At 43.0% G+C, this 19224-nt stretch overlaps 1 protein-coding gene across 1 annotated transcript in view; it reads right to left on the bottom strand.

Moving 5' to 3' along the window:
* Nucleotides 1–287: 287 nt before the first annotated feature.
* Nucleotides 288–19224, bottom strand: part of LOC122932726 (keratin, type II cytoskeletal 80-like) — a 61830-nt gene continuing 42893 nt past the window's right edge. Inside the window, exons 7-9 of the mRNA XM_044287314.1 lie at nt 8017–8237; nt 3650–3690; nt 288–1065 (exon numbers count right to left, since the gene is read on the bottom strand). Of these exons, the coding sequence (XP_044143249.1) occupies nt 986–1065; nt 3650–3690; nt 8017–8237 (342 nt within the window). The 3' untranslated portion in view covers nt 288–985. The remainder of the gene's footprint in view (nt 1066–3649; nt 3691–8016; nt 8238–19224) is intronic.

The following is a 19224-nucleotide window of genomic DNA, read 5'->3' on the forward strand; positions in this document are numbered from 1 at the left end:
CCCTGATGCAGTCTGAATGGATGCGGATCCGCTCAGACTGCATCAGTCTGGCGGCGTTCAGCCTCCGCTCCGCTCGCCTCCGCACGGACAGGCGGACAGCTGAACGCTGCTTGCAGCGTTCAGCTGTCCGCCTGGCCGTGTGGAGGCGAGCGGATCCGTTCAGACTTACAATGTAAGTCAATGGGAACGGATCCGCTTGAAGATGTCACCATATGGCTCAATCTTCAAGCGGATCCGTCCCCCATTGACTTTACATTGAAAGTCTGAACGGATCCGCTCAGGCTACTTTCACACTTAGAATTTTTATTAATGCAGACGGATCCGTACTGAACGGAGCCTCCGTCTGCATTAATATGATCGGATCCGTTCAGAACGGATCCGATCGAACGCTAGTGTGAAAGTAGCCTTATATATACTGGTGACTGTAATTTCCATGACCATATACCCTTATATGTACTGGTAACTTTCATGTTCATGACAATATACCCTTATATAGACTGGTGAATGCCATGTCCATGACCATATACCCTTATGTAGAATGTGACTGCCATGTCCATGACCATATACCCTAAGTCTGTGTTTTAAGTTGTTTGTTAATTATTTACTTGATAATATGATTTTACCTTATTTTGACCTATTTCCATGTTATTGCTGTCGTTATGGCTTTACCATATAGACAACTAGATAGACCATTCACATCTATCATTGAAAGATAAGTGACACATATAATTGCGACACAAACAATACATTCATTTGGGTAAAATTAAGAATTAACTATAAAAACTTGAAATTATTTGCATTTGAGTGGTTTTGGCACAATAGGATTTATATAATTCTTAATTTGATACTTTCTTAAAAACAGTGTTTTAAAGACCACAAGACAATGTAGTTACCACTAGTGCTAGCATGGTATCTAGGCATGGTATGGCAAGTAAAGTAAGAGATGGCAGTGACAGAGGGAGGTCTGCTAGAATCCAGATGCCGCTCAGTTATCTGACATATTGCTGTGTATACTCCATGAACTACTGCTTGTCCGAGAGCCGGAGGACCTGGGTCTTTTTCTTTCTGTAGGGAGAGACATCGAATTTTAATTGTGTGCTATACATATGTTTTACTCTCACTTGTAGACTGCGTTATGTATGCCTTGGTCACAGTATACCTGTAATTCATCTATGACATCCAAAGTGCCCCATATCATACGTGTTCATTAGAAAGCACCAACCAAATCAAGAAATGGGACACTGAATTTTACTTAAGTCTTAAAAGGGTATTCCCATCACAATGATGACTGTTAAATCTGTTAATGATTTGACAGTGATCATTTTTCTAAATACATTTTATTACCCAATTCCCACCCTTTTTGAGAAAATAAGTCCCCTCTTACCTGATTGTTCTTACCTGATTCTTTCGTCTCCCCTGGTTACAGCCACCTCTCCTGTCGAATCCCGCCGGGCTGCACTTGCACAGAAGACTGAAGATTCTCTCTCGGCCGGGCAATGTCCTAAACACGCGCGCCGCTGCGGATGTGCCATGATGACTTCTTCCTTGCCAGTAGAGTACAGAACGGCGCATGCCGGCTCTGTACTATACAGGACAGGAATAAGTCACCATGGCGCATGTGCGGCGGCGTGCGCATTCAGGACATTGCCCGGCCAGGAGAAAAACTTTAGTCTCCTGCGCAAGCGCGGCCTGGCCGGGAGAAGACGTCACTCAAGCCGAGCCAAATCCAGGAAGTGGACGTCGCACTGGACTCAGATAAGTATGAAAACTGAAGATGGGAATACCCCCTTTAAATATGATGATGCCATGGGCCAATACCTACCCTACCAGGTGTTGTCTTCCGAATACTACTTGTTTGTCTGCCTTGCTTTTTTGGTTGCTTATCATATTAGGGTGGTCTTAAAGGGGTATTCCGTATCCCGTGTCCACAGGATAGGGAATAACTATTAGGTCGTATCACTGATATCCCACCAAATATAAGAACAGGAACCCAGTATCCTGTGGAGCAAAATGAACAGAGTGTGCAGTTAGGCATAGGTGCAGGCACTCCATTCATTTCTAGGAGTTCTGGAGTGACTGCATGCATGGCCGACTGGCTGCCCCATTCATTTCAGAGGGCTCTACTAGATATTCTCATGATAGGTGGGGTTCCCAGCAATAGTACCCCCACTGATCTAATAGAAACCTAAATGTCACATCTAATAGTAACTTTATTGCTGATCTAATAGTAACTTTAACTTCACATAACCAAAATACCCCTTTAGGGCTCTTTCACACCTGCGTTCTTTTCTTCCGGCATAGAGTTCCGTCGTCGGGGCTCTATGCCGGAAGAATCCTGATCAGTTTTATCCTAATGCATTCTGAATAGAGTGAAATCCGTTCAGGATGCATCAGGATGTCTTCAGTTCCGGAACGGAATGTTTTTTGGCCGGAGAAAATAACGCAGCATGCTGTGCTTTTTGCTCCCGCCAAAAATCCTGAAGACTTGCCGCAAGGCCGGATCCGGAATGAATGCCCATTGAAAGGCATTGATCCGGATCCGGCCTTAAAGGGAACCTGTCACCGGGATTTTGGGTATAGAGCTGAGGACATGGGTTGCTAGATCGCCACTAGCACATCCGCAATACCCAGTCCCCATAGCTCTCTGTGATTTTATTGTGTAAAAAAACTGATTTGATACATATGCAAATTACCCTGAGATGAGTCCTGTACATGAGATGAGTCGGGGACAGGACTCATCTCAGGTTAATTTGCATATGTATCAAATCGTTTTTTTTACACAATAAAAGCACACAGAGCTATGGGGACTGGGTATTGCGGATGTGCTAGCGGCCATCTAGCAGCCCATGTCCTCAGCTCTATACACAAAATCCCGGTGACAGGTTCCCTTTAAGCTAAACGTCGTTTCGGCGCATTGCCGGATCCGACGTTTAGCTTTTTCTGAATGGTTACCATGGCTGCCGGGACGCTAAAGTCCTGGCAGCCATGGTAAAGTGTAGCAGGGAGCGGGGGAGCAGCATACTTACCGTCCGTGCGGCTCCCGGGGCGCTCCAGAGTGACGTTAGGGCGCCCCAAGCGTATGGATCACGTGATCGCATGGCGCGTCATCCATGCGCATGGGGCGTTCTGACGTCACTCTGGAGCGCCCCGGGAGCCGCGCGGACTGTAAGTATACTGCTCCCCTGCCCCCTGCTCCTACTATGGCAACCAGGACTTTAATAGCGTCCTGGCTGCCATAGTAACACTGAACGCATTTTGAAGACGGCTCCGTATTCAAATGCTTTCAGTACACTTGCGTTTTGTGTGCAGTGTGTAATTCCGGCAAGTGGAGTACACGCCGGATCCGGACAACGCAAGTGTGAAAGAGGCCTTAATTGGTTATAAAGGACTTATCAAATATTTATGACCCCCTAGAAAATAGTCGGTGACATGTTGAGACCTTTGCTCTATAGTAGGCATAAATAATCAGTATGAGACTTAAGGTCAATTTTAGAAGGCTGGAGCATACCCTTCAGAAACCTGGTATTCATTCTCTCTAACATTTGCAAACAATATTTTTTTACACAGGATACTATTCCCCTTAAAGATGAAGGAAAAAAAAGGAAGAAAAAAGAACGCTATGAATATTCAGTTTGGATTGTGTCCTTACCAGTTTCACGGTGAATATTCACAACAGTAGGTGAATTTAACCTGCAAAATAAAATTTACAGTAGAATAGTGTTGGGCGAGAATATTCGAATAGCAAATATTAATCGCGAATATCAGCACTTCAAGAATTCGCAAATATTTAGAATATAGTGATATGTATTCGTAATTTCGAAAATTTAAGATTTTTTTCTTTTCATCAGTAACTTCCCTTCTTGCTTGTGGGCCAATAAGAAGGCTGCAATGTCTTTGTCTGAGCTTAGCAACATCCCTAGCAACCAATAGGAAAGTTGCCTACCCCTTACTATATAAGAACCTCCCCAGCAGCCCTTGTATGCAGTATTTTGCAGATCTGAGAGAGAGAGCAGTGTTATTGCTGTGCTCTGTGCTTTCCTGTGTCATTACATTAGATAGTTAGTTATCATATATATATATATATATATATATATATATATATATAATACAGATAGTTAGTGGGAGATAGTGTAGCTGATAGGTTCTGCTGTCCATACATATATGCTACATACATAGTGCTGTGATGTCACAAGTTCACAACAATACTTACTGCACCAATCACTAATAAGTAGTCAGACCTGATAAAATGTGCCAAAATATTTGCATCGTTATTGCTGATTTCGCAATCGCGAATATATTGGAGCACTCTATCTGCATATAAAGCTACTGTAATGTTCTGCCGGGCCAACCATTTTCTCCAGTCTCAGGAAACTTCTAGCAGCTTGAAAAATATAGTTATAGTGACCCACGCCTGTATTTCATGCGCATTATGTGAATATTACATTGCCGATTTTTCGCAATCAAGAAAATAATCTTGAATTCACGAATATATGACAAATATTCTACCAAATATTCACGAAATATCGCAAATTTGAATATTGCCCCTGCCGCTCATCACTACAGTAGAAAACTGAGAACTTCTATAAGAAGTGAAACTTGCAAGCGGGCTATAGCGAGGTCTGCTACATCATTCTAATTAGAGATGAGTAAATTTCTAAAAAATTTGATTTGCCTGGTTCACCGAATTCTCCGGAAAAATTTGGTTCAATCCGAATTTATTCGTGGCGAATAGCATTACAAAACAAGTATTTTCTGGCTGCAGAGAGCCTAGATAGTAATGTAGAACACTGTGCCTTGTAGTAACACGCATAGGGAGTCTGCTGTGGTAGTGAAACAATACTGTGAGTCAGTATGACAGGCAGATGACAGGCGACGCTCTTAGAATCACTGCACACTTCACTTGTTTGGGCAGTTAAGGGGCCAAAACTGACCAAATAACTCAAGTGTGAGCTCACTAGGCAGGTGAAGAAAGCTGCTCATCAGCTACTCTAGACTCAGGTTGCTTCTGATGGAGCTGGAACTGCTCCTACCCCAGAGGAACATGAGCGCAGAAGGCCCCCCCCAATCATACCTGCGAGAGGATAGGCAGCGCCCAACTGACTACATAGGATGTCTCTATAGTAGTTCAGTTTGTCCTCCCTCTCAGCGAGTGTAAAAAAAGCCCCCATTTTGGACCGGTAGCAAGGGTCCTTTAAAGTGGAGAGCCAGAGTTTATACCTCTGCCAAATGCTGACAATTTGGCTGTCACTACGCAAGCAAGTGAGCAAGCATTGGGCCATTTGTGCAAGTGACTCGGAGGGACTCCCTGCCTCCATCTCCACTGCATACTGCCACGGTGTGTCTGGATCCTTTGCCTCGTCTTCCTCAAGGCCTTGTAGCTCCTCTTGCTGTTCCTTCTCCTCACGCCAGAAAGGGCTTTAGAACATATAACTGCACCACTGAATGGCAAATAATATATATATTTTTGCCACTAATACATGCCAGAAAGGGCTTTAGAACATATAACTGCACCGCTGAACGGCAAATAAAATATATTTTTTTGCCACTAATACACGCCAAAAGGGACTTTAGAACATATAACTGCACCGCTGAACGGCAAATAAAATATATATTTTTGCCACTTATACATGCCAAAAAGGGCTTTAGAATATATAACTGCACTGCTGAATGGCAAATAGGTCCTTGTTTTTTTCCACTCATACACGCCACAAAAGGCTTTAGAACATATAACTGCACCACTGAAGGCAAATAATCTATATATTTTTTGGCAGTAATACACACCAAAAGGGACGTTAGAACATATAACTGCACCGCTGAACGGCAAATAATATATATTTTATTGCCACTTATACACGCCAAAAAAGGCTTTAGAACATATAACTGCACTGCTGAATGGCAAATAGGTCCTTGTTTTTTTCCACTCATACACGCCACAAAAGGCTTTAGAACATATAACACTATGTGCTCTCCGCTTCTGCATTTGCGGAGCGCGGCCCCGAACTTCCGGTCCGCAGCTCCGCAAAAGATAGAACATGTCTTATTCTTGTCCGCAGCTGCGGACAAGAATAGGCATTTCTATAGCGGGTGCCGGCCGGGTGTGTTGCGGATCCGCAACACACCACGGACGTGTGAGTGGACCCTAAGAATACCCCATTCAGTCAAACGGAATGTGTATGCATATGAGGTAGCTGTTAATTGAATGATTGCTAATAGCTATTCGATGTGTATGGGCGGCTTTGATTATTATAAATTACTAGCTTCTAAACCTGAGAGACAAAGAAGACAAGTGCTCCCTATACATATACAGATAGGAAAGGGGGGCTAGAGATCTACTTTAATATTCAAGACTCTGTTATGTGTCTGTATGAGAAGATGGTGTTTAGAAAAAGAAAGTGTAGTATATAGTATACTGTAGCATCTATTGTCCTGATCAACCTTGGTTTCTAATAGAATATCCTGCAGATAGTGTATGAGGTTTAGGCCTCATGCACACGACAGTGTCCGTATTGTGGCCCGCAAGCCACAGATCTGCAAATTATGGACACCTTCCGTGTGCAATCTGCATTAGGCCTCATGCACACAAACACATATTCTTTCCGTGTCCGTTCCATTTTTTTGCGGACCGTATACGGAACCATTCATTCAATGGGTCCGCAAAAAACAGAAGTTACTCTGTGTGCATTCCGTTTCCGTATGTCCATTATTTCCATTCCGCAAAAAAATAGAACATATCCTATTATAGTCCGCATTACGGACAAGGATAGGACTGTTCTATTAGGGGCCAGCTGCTCTGTTCCACACACGGACGTCATCTGTATTTTTTGCGAATCCGTTCTTTGCGGACCGCAAAATACATACAGTTGTGTGCATGAGCCCTTATACTCACTCCTGTTATTAAAAATGGCTATTCTTGTCTGCAATACGAGCAAGAGTAGGAGGTATTTGATAATTTGTGGAACAGATACATTGATGCACCCATGTGCTGTCCTTTTTTATTTTGAACCCATAGAAATGAATGAATCCGTATGTGATCTGCATAAAATCTGGATTGGACACGGACATAAAATCCGGTCGTGTGCTTGTGGCGTTAGCTGGAGCAGACCCTTAAGCCTCATGCTTTCCATTTTTTTTGCGAACCGTATGCAGAACCATTCATTTAAATGGGTCAGCAAAAAAAACAGAAGGTTCTCCGTGTGCATTCCGTATGTCCGTATTTCTGTTCCGCAAAAAAATAGAACATGTCCTATTATTGTCCACATTACAAACAAGGATAGGACTGTTATAATAGGGGCCAGCTGTTCCGTTCTGCAAAATCCAGAATGCACACGGACGTCATCTGTTTTTTTTGCGGACCGCAAAATACATACGGTCGTGTGCATGAGCCCTTAGACGCTTTTTCCAGGTTTAGACCTCATGCACACAACCGTATTAGATTTAGCAGTTTGCAAATTACTGATCCGCAAAATACCGTCCATGTCCATGCAGTCCATGTGCGGTTTGCATTTTATTTGCAGACTCATTGTTTTCAGTGAGTTAAAGGTGTGCATTTCGCAAAAAAACATAGTCTATGCTTCTGCAGAAAGGACATAGGGATGCAAAAAGCGCATGGATCAACCCCATCCCACAAAAAATACAACATGTCCTATACTTGTCCACAAAATATGGACAGTCGATCGGTCGGCAGCACGGGCTGCATGTGTATTTTGAGGATCCGCTACTTGAAGACCGCAAAACGGATATGGTCATATGCATGAGACCTGAGTAAAATATGGCTGCTTTCTTCCAAAGACAGCGCCGCACCTATGTATGAGATGTGTCTGGTATTGCAGGTCAGCACTGGTAAAGTGAATGGGACTGAGCTGCAATACCACACATGACCTGTGGAAAGAGGTGGTGCTGTTTTTGAAAGAAGACATGTTTTTGTAATCCTAGACAACAGCAAAACCAAATGTGTTCAATTCAAATCGTGATCATTCGTACATGTACTTCACAATATGGTGAATTAGGGACACCCACCTGCACTCTTCTCCTTCCAGCAGTTTTCTATATGTGACAATCTCCATATCCAGAGACAGTTTGACGTTCATTAGCTCCTGGTATTCTCGGATCTGCCGGGCGACCTCCTGCTTTGCTTTCTGCAGAGCTTCCTGTACTTCCACAAGCTTTGCATTGGCATCTCGGACAGAGGTACTACTTTTAGTCTTGGCCACCGACACGCGTTTCTCCAGTTGTACGCACTAAAATAGCAATGTGTCAGTATTGAGAAACCGTCACTGGGCTCCGTGTCATATTACTTATACAGGGAGTGCAGAATTATTAGGCAAATGAGTATTTTGACCACATCATCCTCTTTATGCATGTTGTCTTACTCCAAGCTGTATAGGCTCGAAAGCCTACTACCAATTAAGCATATTAGGTGATGTGCATCTCTGTAATGAGAAGGGGTGTGGTCTAATGACATCAACACCCTATATCAGGTGTGCATAATTATTAGGCAACTTCCTTTCCTTTGGCAAAATGGGTCAAAAGAAGGACTTGACAGGCTCAGAAAAGTCAAAAATAGTGAGATATCTTGCAGAGGGATGCAGCGCTCTTAAAATTGCAAAGCTTCTGAAGCGTGATCATCGAACAATCAAGCGTTTCATTCAAAATAGTCAACAGGGTCGCAAGAAGTGTGTGGAAAAACCAAGGCGCAAAATAACTGCCCATGAACTGAGAAAAGTCAAGCGTGCAGCTGCCAAGATGCCACTTGCCACCAGTTTGGCCATATTTCAGAGCTGCAACATCACTGGAGTGCCCAAAAGCACAAGGTGTGCAATACTCAGAGACATGGCCAAGGTAAGAAAGGCTGAAAGACGACCACCACTGAACAAGACACACAAGCTGAAACGTCAAGACTGGGCCAAGAAATATCTCAAGACTGATTTTTCAAAGGTTTTATGGACTGATGAAATGAGAGTGAGTCTTGATGGGCCAGATGGCTGGATTGGTAAAGGGCAGAGAGCTCCAGTCCGACTCAGACGCCAGCAAGGTGGAGGTGAAGTACTGGTTTGGGCTGGTATCATCAAAGATGAGCTTGTGGGGCATTTTCGGGTTGAGGATGGAGTCAAGCTCAACTCCCAGTCCTACTGCCAGTTTCTGGAAGACACCTTCTTCAAGCAGTGGTACAGGAAGAAGTCTGCATCCTTCAAGAAAAACATGATTTTCATGCAGGACAATGCTCCATCACACGCGTCCAAGTACTCCACAGCGTGGCTGGCAAGAAAGGGTATAAAAGAAGAAAATCTAATGACATGGCCTCCTTGTTCACCTGATCTGAACCCCATTGAGAACCTGTGGTCCATCATCAAATGTGAGATTTACAAGGAGGGAAAACAGTACACCTCTCTGAACAGTTGCCTAATAATTATGCACAGTAATAGTCACCTGCACACACAGATATCCCCCTAAAATAGCTAAAACTAAAAACAAACTAAAAACTACTTCCAAAAATATTCAGCTTTGATATTATGAGTTTTTTGGGTTCATTGAGAACATGGTTGTTGTTCAATAATAAAATTAATCCTCAAAAATACAACTTGCCTAATAATTCTGCACTCCCTGTACAGAGGTTGCATCATATATTGTACCAGTGTGTTAGATATGCCAATGTGAAATCGGTCACTTAGAATTCTATCATCATGTATTCTACCTCTTGTAAACCTCCCTTAATGAATATTCATCCGCTGACTTTAGATAGTTTAGCAGGTTTTTTATTTGAATCGCCATTTTATAAAATTTACACACTCTATAAAAGATGAAGAACTAGTGACAGATTGCTGCAAATGTAACTTTTACTGACACCAATGAATAAGAATATGGTTATCCGGTTGTGTAAGGGCTCGTTCACATGACCGTGCCGTTTTTTGCGGTCCGCAAATTACGAATGCCGCCCGTGTGCCTTCTGCAATTTGCGGAACGGAACAGGAGGCCCATTATAGAAATGCCTATTCCTGTCCGCAAAATGGACAAGAATAGGACAGGACTCATAATTTTTGCGGGGCCACGGAATGGAGTAACGGATGCGGACAGCACACAGAGTGCTGTCCGCATCTTTTGCGGCCCCATTGAAATGAATGGTTTCGTATACGTATATATAAAACGGCCCGTATGCGGAACGCAAAATACGTTCGTGTGAATGAGCCCTAACAATGTACACCCTCCCCCTCCAATTTCCAAAATGACAGAAGTTAAGATAAAGTCAGTAATGTGGTTCTTAGTGTTGAAGTAAGGGTTAAATTCGATGACTGGGAAATTATTTATACAGATCGGTATGGTGTCATTACAATTGCTACTGTCTGGAGTGACAACTAGCGTTGAGCGAATCAAAGTATCCGAAGTGGACTTTGATCCAAATTTCAGGGAAAATTTGATTTGCAGTAAAGCCGAATTTCCTCGTGCTTTGTGGTAACAAATCGCTGAAATGGGGTAAAAAAAAATAAAATTAAAATCATACTCACCTCATCCGTTTGAGCGCGAAGAGCCCGTCGCCATCTTGAATGAAGATCCTGCGCAAAATTTAGTGCGCTGTGACGCATGACATCACAATACTGGCCGACGTCATGATGTCATCATGCGCCGTGCAAGATTTCACGCTGGATCTTCAATCAGGATGGTGGCAGTGGACTCTTCATGATCAAATGGATGAGGTGAGTATGATGTTATTTTATTATAGACCTTAATATTAATGTCAGATGCAGTGATCAGCGATGAATGCGGCATCTGAGGTGTTCAATGATGGGGGAGGGGGGGAGCAATCGCAGCTCCCTGTCATTGCACCCATTACTTATGCTTCGTGATGAAGTAATTTGTCAAGAAGCAAATTGTTTTGTAAAATTCGGCAAAGCAGCCAAATCGAATTTTCAAGAACTTTGCTCCACACTGGAAGGGTTTTCTCCCCTCAGCCATAGGCATTTATCATAGAATGACAGAAAGTTAATCTCTCAAGTTACAATATTAATTGGTTCCAGGGCGACCATTGTATGTTAAAACCATTGTAAGTTGAGTAATCGGTTCCAAAGCCCCAAAATGTCATCCAAGATAAGAGAAGATGAAGATTTAAGAAAAATAAGCAGATAACTAAGACAAATGCAAATCCTTACATATAACCATCCAGGAATAGCTGCTAACTAGCAACTAATCCAGCTATTTTACCAGAGAGGTGGCCTGGATTGGTTGGATCTGAGTCTGAGGCATTGTATGCTGAGTAAAGTTTCAACTTACGATGGGTCAGAAAAGACTATTGTATGTGGAAAATATTGTATCTTGAAGGACCACTGTATTGTATTTGTCCATATTGTTTCCTTAGCTGGCTTGATCCATTTTTTCATCACATTATACATATTGCACAGTGTCTACTTTGTAAAATGTGAGGGATTAAAAAAAAAACGGAGCATCAGGAAGGATTGGGAGACGGGAGGATTAACCCTGGGTTCACACCTGAGCGTTCTGAAACGAGCGCACTGTATGCGCGATTGTACGGGCGTTTACAATCGCGCATACAGAGACAGGCGAACACACATTGTCGCGCGTTCCCGAATATCTATGTACGGGAACGCGCGACAAAACGCCCCAAAAAAGCTCAAGAACTTGTTTGAGCGTCGGGCGTTTTACAGCGCGATCGTACGCGCTGTAAAACGCCCAGGTGAGAACCATTCCCTTAGGGAAGCATCGGTTTCTCCTTGTTGAGCGTTTTACAGCGCGTAGGAACTTAGGGTAAGGCAGAGTGGGGTGAAGGGAAAGGACAAAGGGACAGGAAGAGGAGAATAGAAGGCGTCTTCAGACGGGCGCCACGGGATGCAGTAATACAGTGAGAGAAATGTCTCGCAGGTCATGGTGAGCATAAATAGAGAGGAGAAATATAAAAAAAGAAAAAGCTGGTGGAGCTCCAGAGATTAAGGTAATAGGATGGAGAGCAGCTAATGGAAATAGCCCCAGTGCTGGACACAGTATAAAATATTATAGGAGCACATGTGGCCAGTCAGACCAAAATAAATATTGGGAAATGGTGCTAGTTGGAGAGATATGGACTGATCATTGATAAGATAATAAGTTAAAAAACATCAATTACAGATTAGTGCAATGCACGATCGCCGGCCGTAGGTCAGCTGCATCGGATTGAATGGGTCCGTGATCCGGCTGTTCCGCAAAAAGATAGGACAAGATAGTGCTTCCGTAGGGTTCCGTTCCGCACCATTCCGCATCTCAAGTGAATGGGTCCGCATCCGTGATGCGGAATGCCCACGGAACGGCACCCGTGTACTACGGATCCGCAAATGCGGTCCGCAATACGGCAACGGGGGCCGTAATGTGTGCAGGGGGCCTAAGAGTGTTCTAGTCACTCAAAACCCCTCAGGGTCATTGATCAATGGAAAAATCTTTACTCACTTCACCAGGGAGGATGACACAAGATAATGATCGTGTGTAGAGTCGTAGTTCTCACGTGGTCCCTCCAATAGATGACCCGGTGGACTCCAATGTATAAGCAAGGAACTTTATTCCATAAAAGCTCAACGCTTCTTTTTTTTCTCGTTTTTGCATTATCATTTTCCTTCCCTATCTTCCTTGAGCCATAACTTTTTTATATTTAAATTCCAAGTGGGGTGGAATTGGAAAAAAACGCAATTCCTTCACCGTATTTTGAGATTTGTTCCCATGGCATTTTGTTTCATTCTCTGGTTCATTCAATGACAATGATACCCCATATGTATAGGTTTTTTTTATGTCTAAAAAGTGCAAAAATAAAACTTTGATGAAATTTTTTTTTTACATCACCATATTCTGACCCCCATAACTTTTTTATACTTATGTCTATTGAGCTGTTTAGGGGTTAATTATTTGCAGGACAATATGTCGTTTTATTGATACCATTTTGTAGTGTGCGTGACTTTTTGATCACATTTTATTAAATCTTTTTGGGTAAGAGAAGCAATGAAAAAAATGGCAAAACGACCATTTTGACCCTTTTTTCCGTTATGCCATTCGCGGTTTTGAAAATTTAAAGAAATATTTTATTAGTATGGGCGTTTTTGGTCACGGTGATACCCATGATGTTTATATTTATTGTTATTTAGGTATTTATTTTTTATTATACGGAAAGGGGGGGGGGTGATATAAACTTTTGTGATGATTGTGATGATTTTGAAGCTCAAATAAGTGAGGCTCATAGTGTTCAGCGCAACTACCGATGCCCTCATTGGCCGCAGGGGGTGTCGGTAACAAGCCCGGAATTGCGAGCTTCTGGGTTTTTAAGCATTTAGATGCTGTGATCTCACTTGATCACGGCATCTAAAGCCTTTAATTACCACGATCGGCATTATTGCCGTTCATGGTAATTAGCCGCAGGTCTCTGCTGTTTGAAACAGCAGAGACTTGTCGGACATTATGCCCGCTGCACATACGAGCAGGCACCATGTTCCCACATCGCTCCAGCGCCTTACATGTTAAAAAGGGTGAAATCTGCACAAAAAAGACAATACAAAAATTGACATGCTGCAGATTTCTAAAATCCACCCAGCGGGTTAATTTCCGAATCTAAGAAAAAAAAGACAAACGGGCAAATTTACTAAAGTGTCTGCACCTGTTTTTAGTCTAAAAAATCCTATTTTAGACAGTCCTATAATTTAGTCGCATTTACTACTGAAGTTGTGCATGTTTTGAGGCTTTTGCGCCTTGTTCGCCTATTTTCATTTTTTAGACTAATTCAGAAGTTTTATAACTTTTCCGACTTTTTTCTGACCTATTTATGTAGGAGTGACTTTTTTTTGCGCCTGAATTTGTCACAAAAACAGTCTAATTTCTACTCCACCCCAGGGCTGACGTACTTTTCTTAGTCTGTTTTCAATGGCGAAGTGCAATTTTTTTTGCATTAAAAGTCGCCTTTTCTGAGAGACACATGACTTTTCTCAGCACATATGCGACTTATTTCATGTGCAAATAAATGAGACCTGTCTAAGTGAATATGAACCTGTCATATTGAATTACAACCACCAGAGGTCAGTCTAATAACAATACGCCTAGTGTAATTCATCAACGGCTGTGCAACTTTTCATAAATGTTTGGCAAAAAAAAAGCTGAATGAAATATGCGTCTAATTTTACACCTAAAAACTGGTGGCCTTGATAAATGTGCCCCAAAGTGTATGTGACATTTGTCTAATCTCATACACTTTGCTGGTACTGTACTATGCTGTGCTTTTTCTACATAAAATCATGCAGAAGAAATGTGTGCAATGCGTGTCGTGTGCAGGCACCCTATGGGCAGGGCACCATAGCAAGAATCTAAATTGGGCCCGACTGCTTTATATACTATATATCTGTACACACTGCATCTATTATACCTCGTACCTCACATATCAGTACACTGCTTTATATACTATATATCTGTACACACTGCATCTATTATACCTTGTACCTCGCATATCAGTACACTGCTGTATATACCATATATCTATACACACTGCATCTATAAACACTGCACCTCACATATCAATATACTGCTGTATATACAATAAACCTGTACACACTGCATCTAGTATACACCCGTACCTTACATATCAGTACACTGCTGTATATACTATATATCTGTACACACTGCATCTATTATACCCCATACCTCACATATCAGTACACTGCTGTATATACTATATATCTGTACACACTGCATCTATTATACCCCATACCTCACATATCAGTCCACTGCTGTATATACAATATATCTGTACACAGTGCATCTATTATACCTCATACCTAATATATCAGTACACTGCTGTATATACAATATATCTGTACACACTGCATCTATTATACCTCGTACCTAATATATCAGTACACTGCTGTATATACAATATATCTGTACACACTGCATCTATTATACCTCGTACCTTACATATCAGTACACTGCTGTATATACTATATATCTGTACACACTGCATCTATTATACCCCGTACCTCAATATCAGTACACTGCTGTATATACTGTATATCTATACACACTGCATCTATTATACCTTGTACCTCACATATCAATACACTGTTGTATATACTATATATCTGTATATATTGCATCTATAATACTGAGTAAAATTTGCAATGTGTGTGTGTGTATATATATATATCATATATACAGAGCTATAATAGGTATAATAGATGCAGTGTGTACACATATATATGGCCAGTTATACATTATGGTCAGTGTGTCAGGTATATGAGATAGTGGTCACTGTAACTGTCTGAAGTATTATATATGAGTGAGCAACGAGTAAAAACAGGGCATGCAGGAGGGGGGGGGGGGGGTTAAATGAAGATAAAAGTGGAGGACCTGCTATCACTCCATTCTAGTCTGTATGGATCAATGCAGAGCTGATTGTGAACTTCTAATACTTGCTATTAGGGATTGAAGGACCTGTGATGATGTCATCACAGGTCCTGGCAGATGTACCTTTCAAACCTGGGAACTACACCATTTTTGGTGCAGTTCCTTTGCTAGATCCTGCAGGACCTGTGATGTTGAAGATGATGTCATCATAGGTCCTTACAGATGAACTGTTCTAACCTGGGAACTACACTTTACACTGTGCAGTTCTCTTACAGGACCTGTAATGACATCATCAAAGGTCCTTTAGCTTTAGGCCTCATGCACACGGCTGTTGTTTTGGTCCGCATCCGAGCCGCAGTTTTGGCGGCTCGGATGTGGACCCATTCACTTCAATGGGGCTGCAAAAGATGCAGACAGCACTCTGTGTGCTGTCCGCATCCGTTGCCCCGCAAAAAAATATAACACGTGATAGATATTCTTATCCACGCTTTGCCGACAAGAATAGGCAGTTATATTAAAGGCTGTCCATGCCGTTCAGCAAATTGCGGAACGCGCACGGACACCATCCGTGTTTTGCGGACCGCAAAACACACCACGGTCGTGTGCATGTAGCCTTTGGAAGATAGACGGGAGCAATTAGGTGGCGGGGCCTCTCCTCCACTGTGGGCCCCCTTCCTCACGGGCCCCATAGCAGCTGCCTGGTCGGCCTATATGGTAGGTATGCCACTGCCTATGAGTGCCTCATACAAGTTTAGACCAGCACCTGCAAACAATATGAAATAAATTACAGCTGCACGCTATCATGGCTGACATGCAAAACTATGGGGGTCATTTACTAACAGAAATTTGCCTATTTTTGGTGTATTTCTGGGGCAGATTGCAGCACAAAGGTTATTTGTGCCTCAATCTGTGACTTTTCCATGCTCACGTAAGGTCTAAAAAAGGGGAGTGGCGTGGGCAAGGAAGGGGACGTGCAGGCAGGTCTGGCTCAGTTATAATTTTCTACGCCTATTTTAGGCATAGAAAATGGTCTAAATTTAAGCCAGCAAGGAAGCTGGGGTAGATTTAGGCTGGCGGTGGATGCGCCAAAGTTATGTAGAGGCCAGCGCCTCCTCATAACTTTGGTAGATCCACCGGCAGCACACAGGGTTATTAAGACCAGTGTCTAAAATACCAGTCTTAAATGACCCCCTAAATGTAGCAGTACACTGCTCCATGCACAAAGAACCTTACAACCACTAGAAACATAGGTTAAGGCCTCATGCACACGACCGTTGTGTGCATCCGTGTCCGTTGTTCCATTTTCCGTGATTTTCTGCTGACCCATTGACTTTCAATGGGTCCGTTGAAAAATAGGAAAATGCACCGTTGTTCATCCGCGTCCATTATCTGTGTTTCCTGTCCGTCAAAAAAATATGACCTGTCCTATTTTTTTGACGGACAACGGTTCGCGGACCCATTCAAGTCAATGAGTCCGTGAAAAAACACGGATGCACACAAGATTGTCATCCGCGTCCGTGATCCGTAGACTACTTTCACACAGACGGATCGCAGAGATCAGGTGCAGCCAGGCAGAAGGGGGCAGACCCCCCTCCCTCCCCAGTTTTAAATTCATCAGTGGCCAGTGCGGCCCCCCTCCCTCCCCTGTATTACATTCATTGGTGGCCAGTGCGGCCTCCCCTCTCCCCCCTTCCTAATTAAAATCCCCCCCATATGCTATGGCCCCAGTTGTGCCTCCATCTTTATATTATGGCCCCAGTTGTGCCCTCATACATATACTATGACCCCAGATGTGTCCCTATACATATATTATGGCCCCAGTTGTGCCCCCATACATATATTACGGTACCAGTTGTGCCCCCATACATATACGATGGCCCCAGTTGTGCCCCCATAGATATATTATGGCCCCAGTTGGTGGCAGCAGAGAGTTCCGATCGGAGTCCCAGTTTAATCGCTGGGGCTCTGATCGGTAACCATGGCAACCAAGACGCTACTGCAGTCCTGTCTGCCATGGTTACTTAGCAATTTTAGAAGCATTATACTTACCTGCACTGTCTGTGGCCGGCCAGGAGCTCCTCCTACTGGTAAGTGACAGGTCTGTGCTATAAGCAGTGCGCCGAACAGATCTTTCACTTACCAGTAGGAGGAGCGTCCGGCCGGTCACAGACAGTGGAGGTAAGTATAATGCTTCAAAAATTGCTAAGTAACCATGGCAGCCAGGACTGCAGTAGCCCCCTGTAAGAGATCGGATGCTGCCAGGCAGCAGGGGGCAGTCATGTCCACAGTTCTTAGTATATTCTAATTTGAAGCGTCCCCATCACTATGGGAACGCCTCTGTGTTAGAATATACTGTCAGATCTGAGTTTTCACGATATAACTCAAATCCGATGGTATATTCTAACATAGAGGTGTTCCCATGGTGATGGGGACGCTTCAAGTTGAAATATACCCTGACTTTACATTGAAAGTCAATGGGGGACGGATCCGTTTGCAATTGCACCATATTGTGTCAACGTCAAACGGATCCATCCCCATTGACTTGCATTGTAAGTCAGGACGGATCCATTTGGCTCCACACGGCCAGGCGGACAGCAAAACAACTTTTTTTTACTTTCCTTCATGTCTGGTGATCCTCCAAAAATCACAAAAAAACGGACACGGATCACGGAACAACGGAACCTCGTTTTGCGGACCGTGTGCATGAGGCCTAATCTGAATTTCAGTGTAGAGCAATGTATAATGTGATGGAAAAATTAATCCAGCCAGCAAAGGAAGCAATATGGACAATCACAATACATTAGTAAGTGCCTTGTATTAACTTTCTCTATATGATAAATGCCACTTGCTGAAGTGAGAGGACCCATTTAAGGAGTAAAGAGGGACAGAGGGACTTAGTAGCATAATAGAAAAAAGGTGACTTTGTTAGAGAGGGAACATGACTGAAGATATGCCAGAATTGTGGCACAATTCTGTCTCACACTAAGCTTGCCAATAGTTCATATAGAGTTGGACAAAAGTCTCTGTCCCAGCACCACATCTATCATCTAGTCTGATCCCTTGTGAGTAATCTGGAGCAGGTCTAGACAGCCTAAATTTACACAGTCAATAGGATTTTTAAATCTGCCTCAGTGTTTTTATGTTAGACTAGCAGGATGAGTATATTTCCACTATTTAATTTAATGTTTGTGTGTGAGATTCCCTAAAACGATGACCTCTTCAGCACCCCTCCCCCTTAATAGTGACCTCCACAGCAGCCCACTCCCTTAACTTTGACCTTCACAGCCCGCCGCCCCTATAACAGTGCTCTAAACAGCAGCCCGTCCCCTTCCCTTTTAGGAGTAATTCCCCTCACTGCACCACACCCCCTTAATATAAGACATCCACAGCACCCTGCCCCTTTAAAATGTGACATCCATAGCAACTCGCCCCTAAATAGTGACATCCATAGCACCCTGCCCCCTTAATAGTGACCTCTAACAGTATATAAAAATGGCTGAGTTGTAATGAAAACCTGGTGTAACTGTGTGTGTCCAGACTGAAGAACCTGCAAGTTTCTATTGGATAATAAGGGTCATGTGACTGTGCGAATGGCAGTTAGAATGTGAGTGAAGCTGCAAGCTCCTATTGGCTAATACTTATATATATATATCTCAGGAACGGTGCTTCCTAGAGAGCTGAGAACTGGTCTAAAACCTTCCTGGACACCTGATGGACATGTGTGCCAAATTTAGTTCAGATCAGTTTAGTCGTTTGGCCGTGCATAAAGAACAGACAGACAGACAGAAATTCATTTTTATATATCTGTTAGATACATGGGAACAATTGCGATTGCTGAACACATGTACATACCGTACACTCAAAGCAACC

This window comes from Bufo gargarizans, chromosome 3, assembly GCF_014858855.1.
Source record: "Bufo gargarizans isolate SCDJY-AF-19 chromosome 3, ASM1485885v1, whole genome shotgun sequence".
Lineage (NCBI taxonomy): Eukaryota > Metazoa > Chordata > Amphibia > Anura > Bufonidae > Bufo > Bufo gargarizans.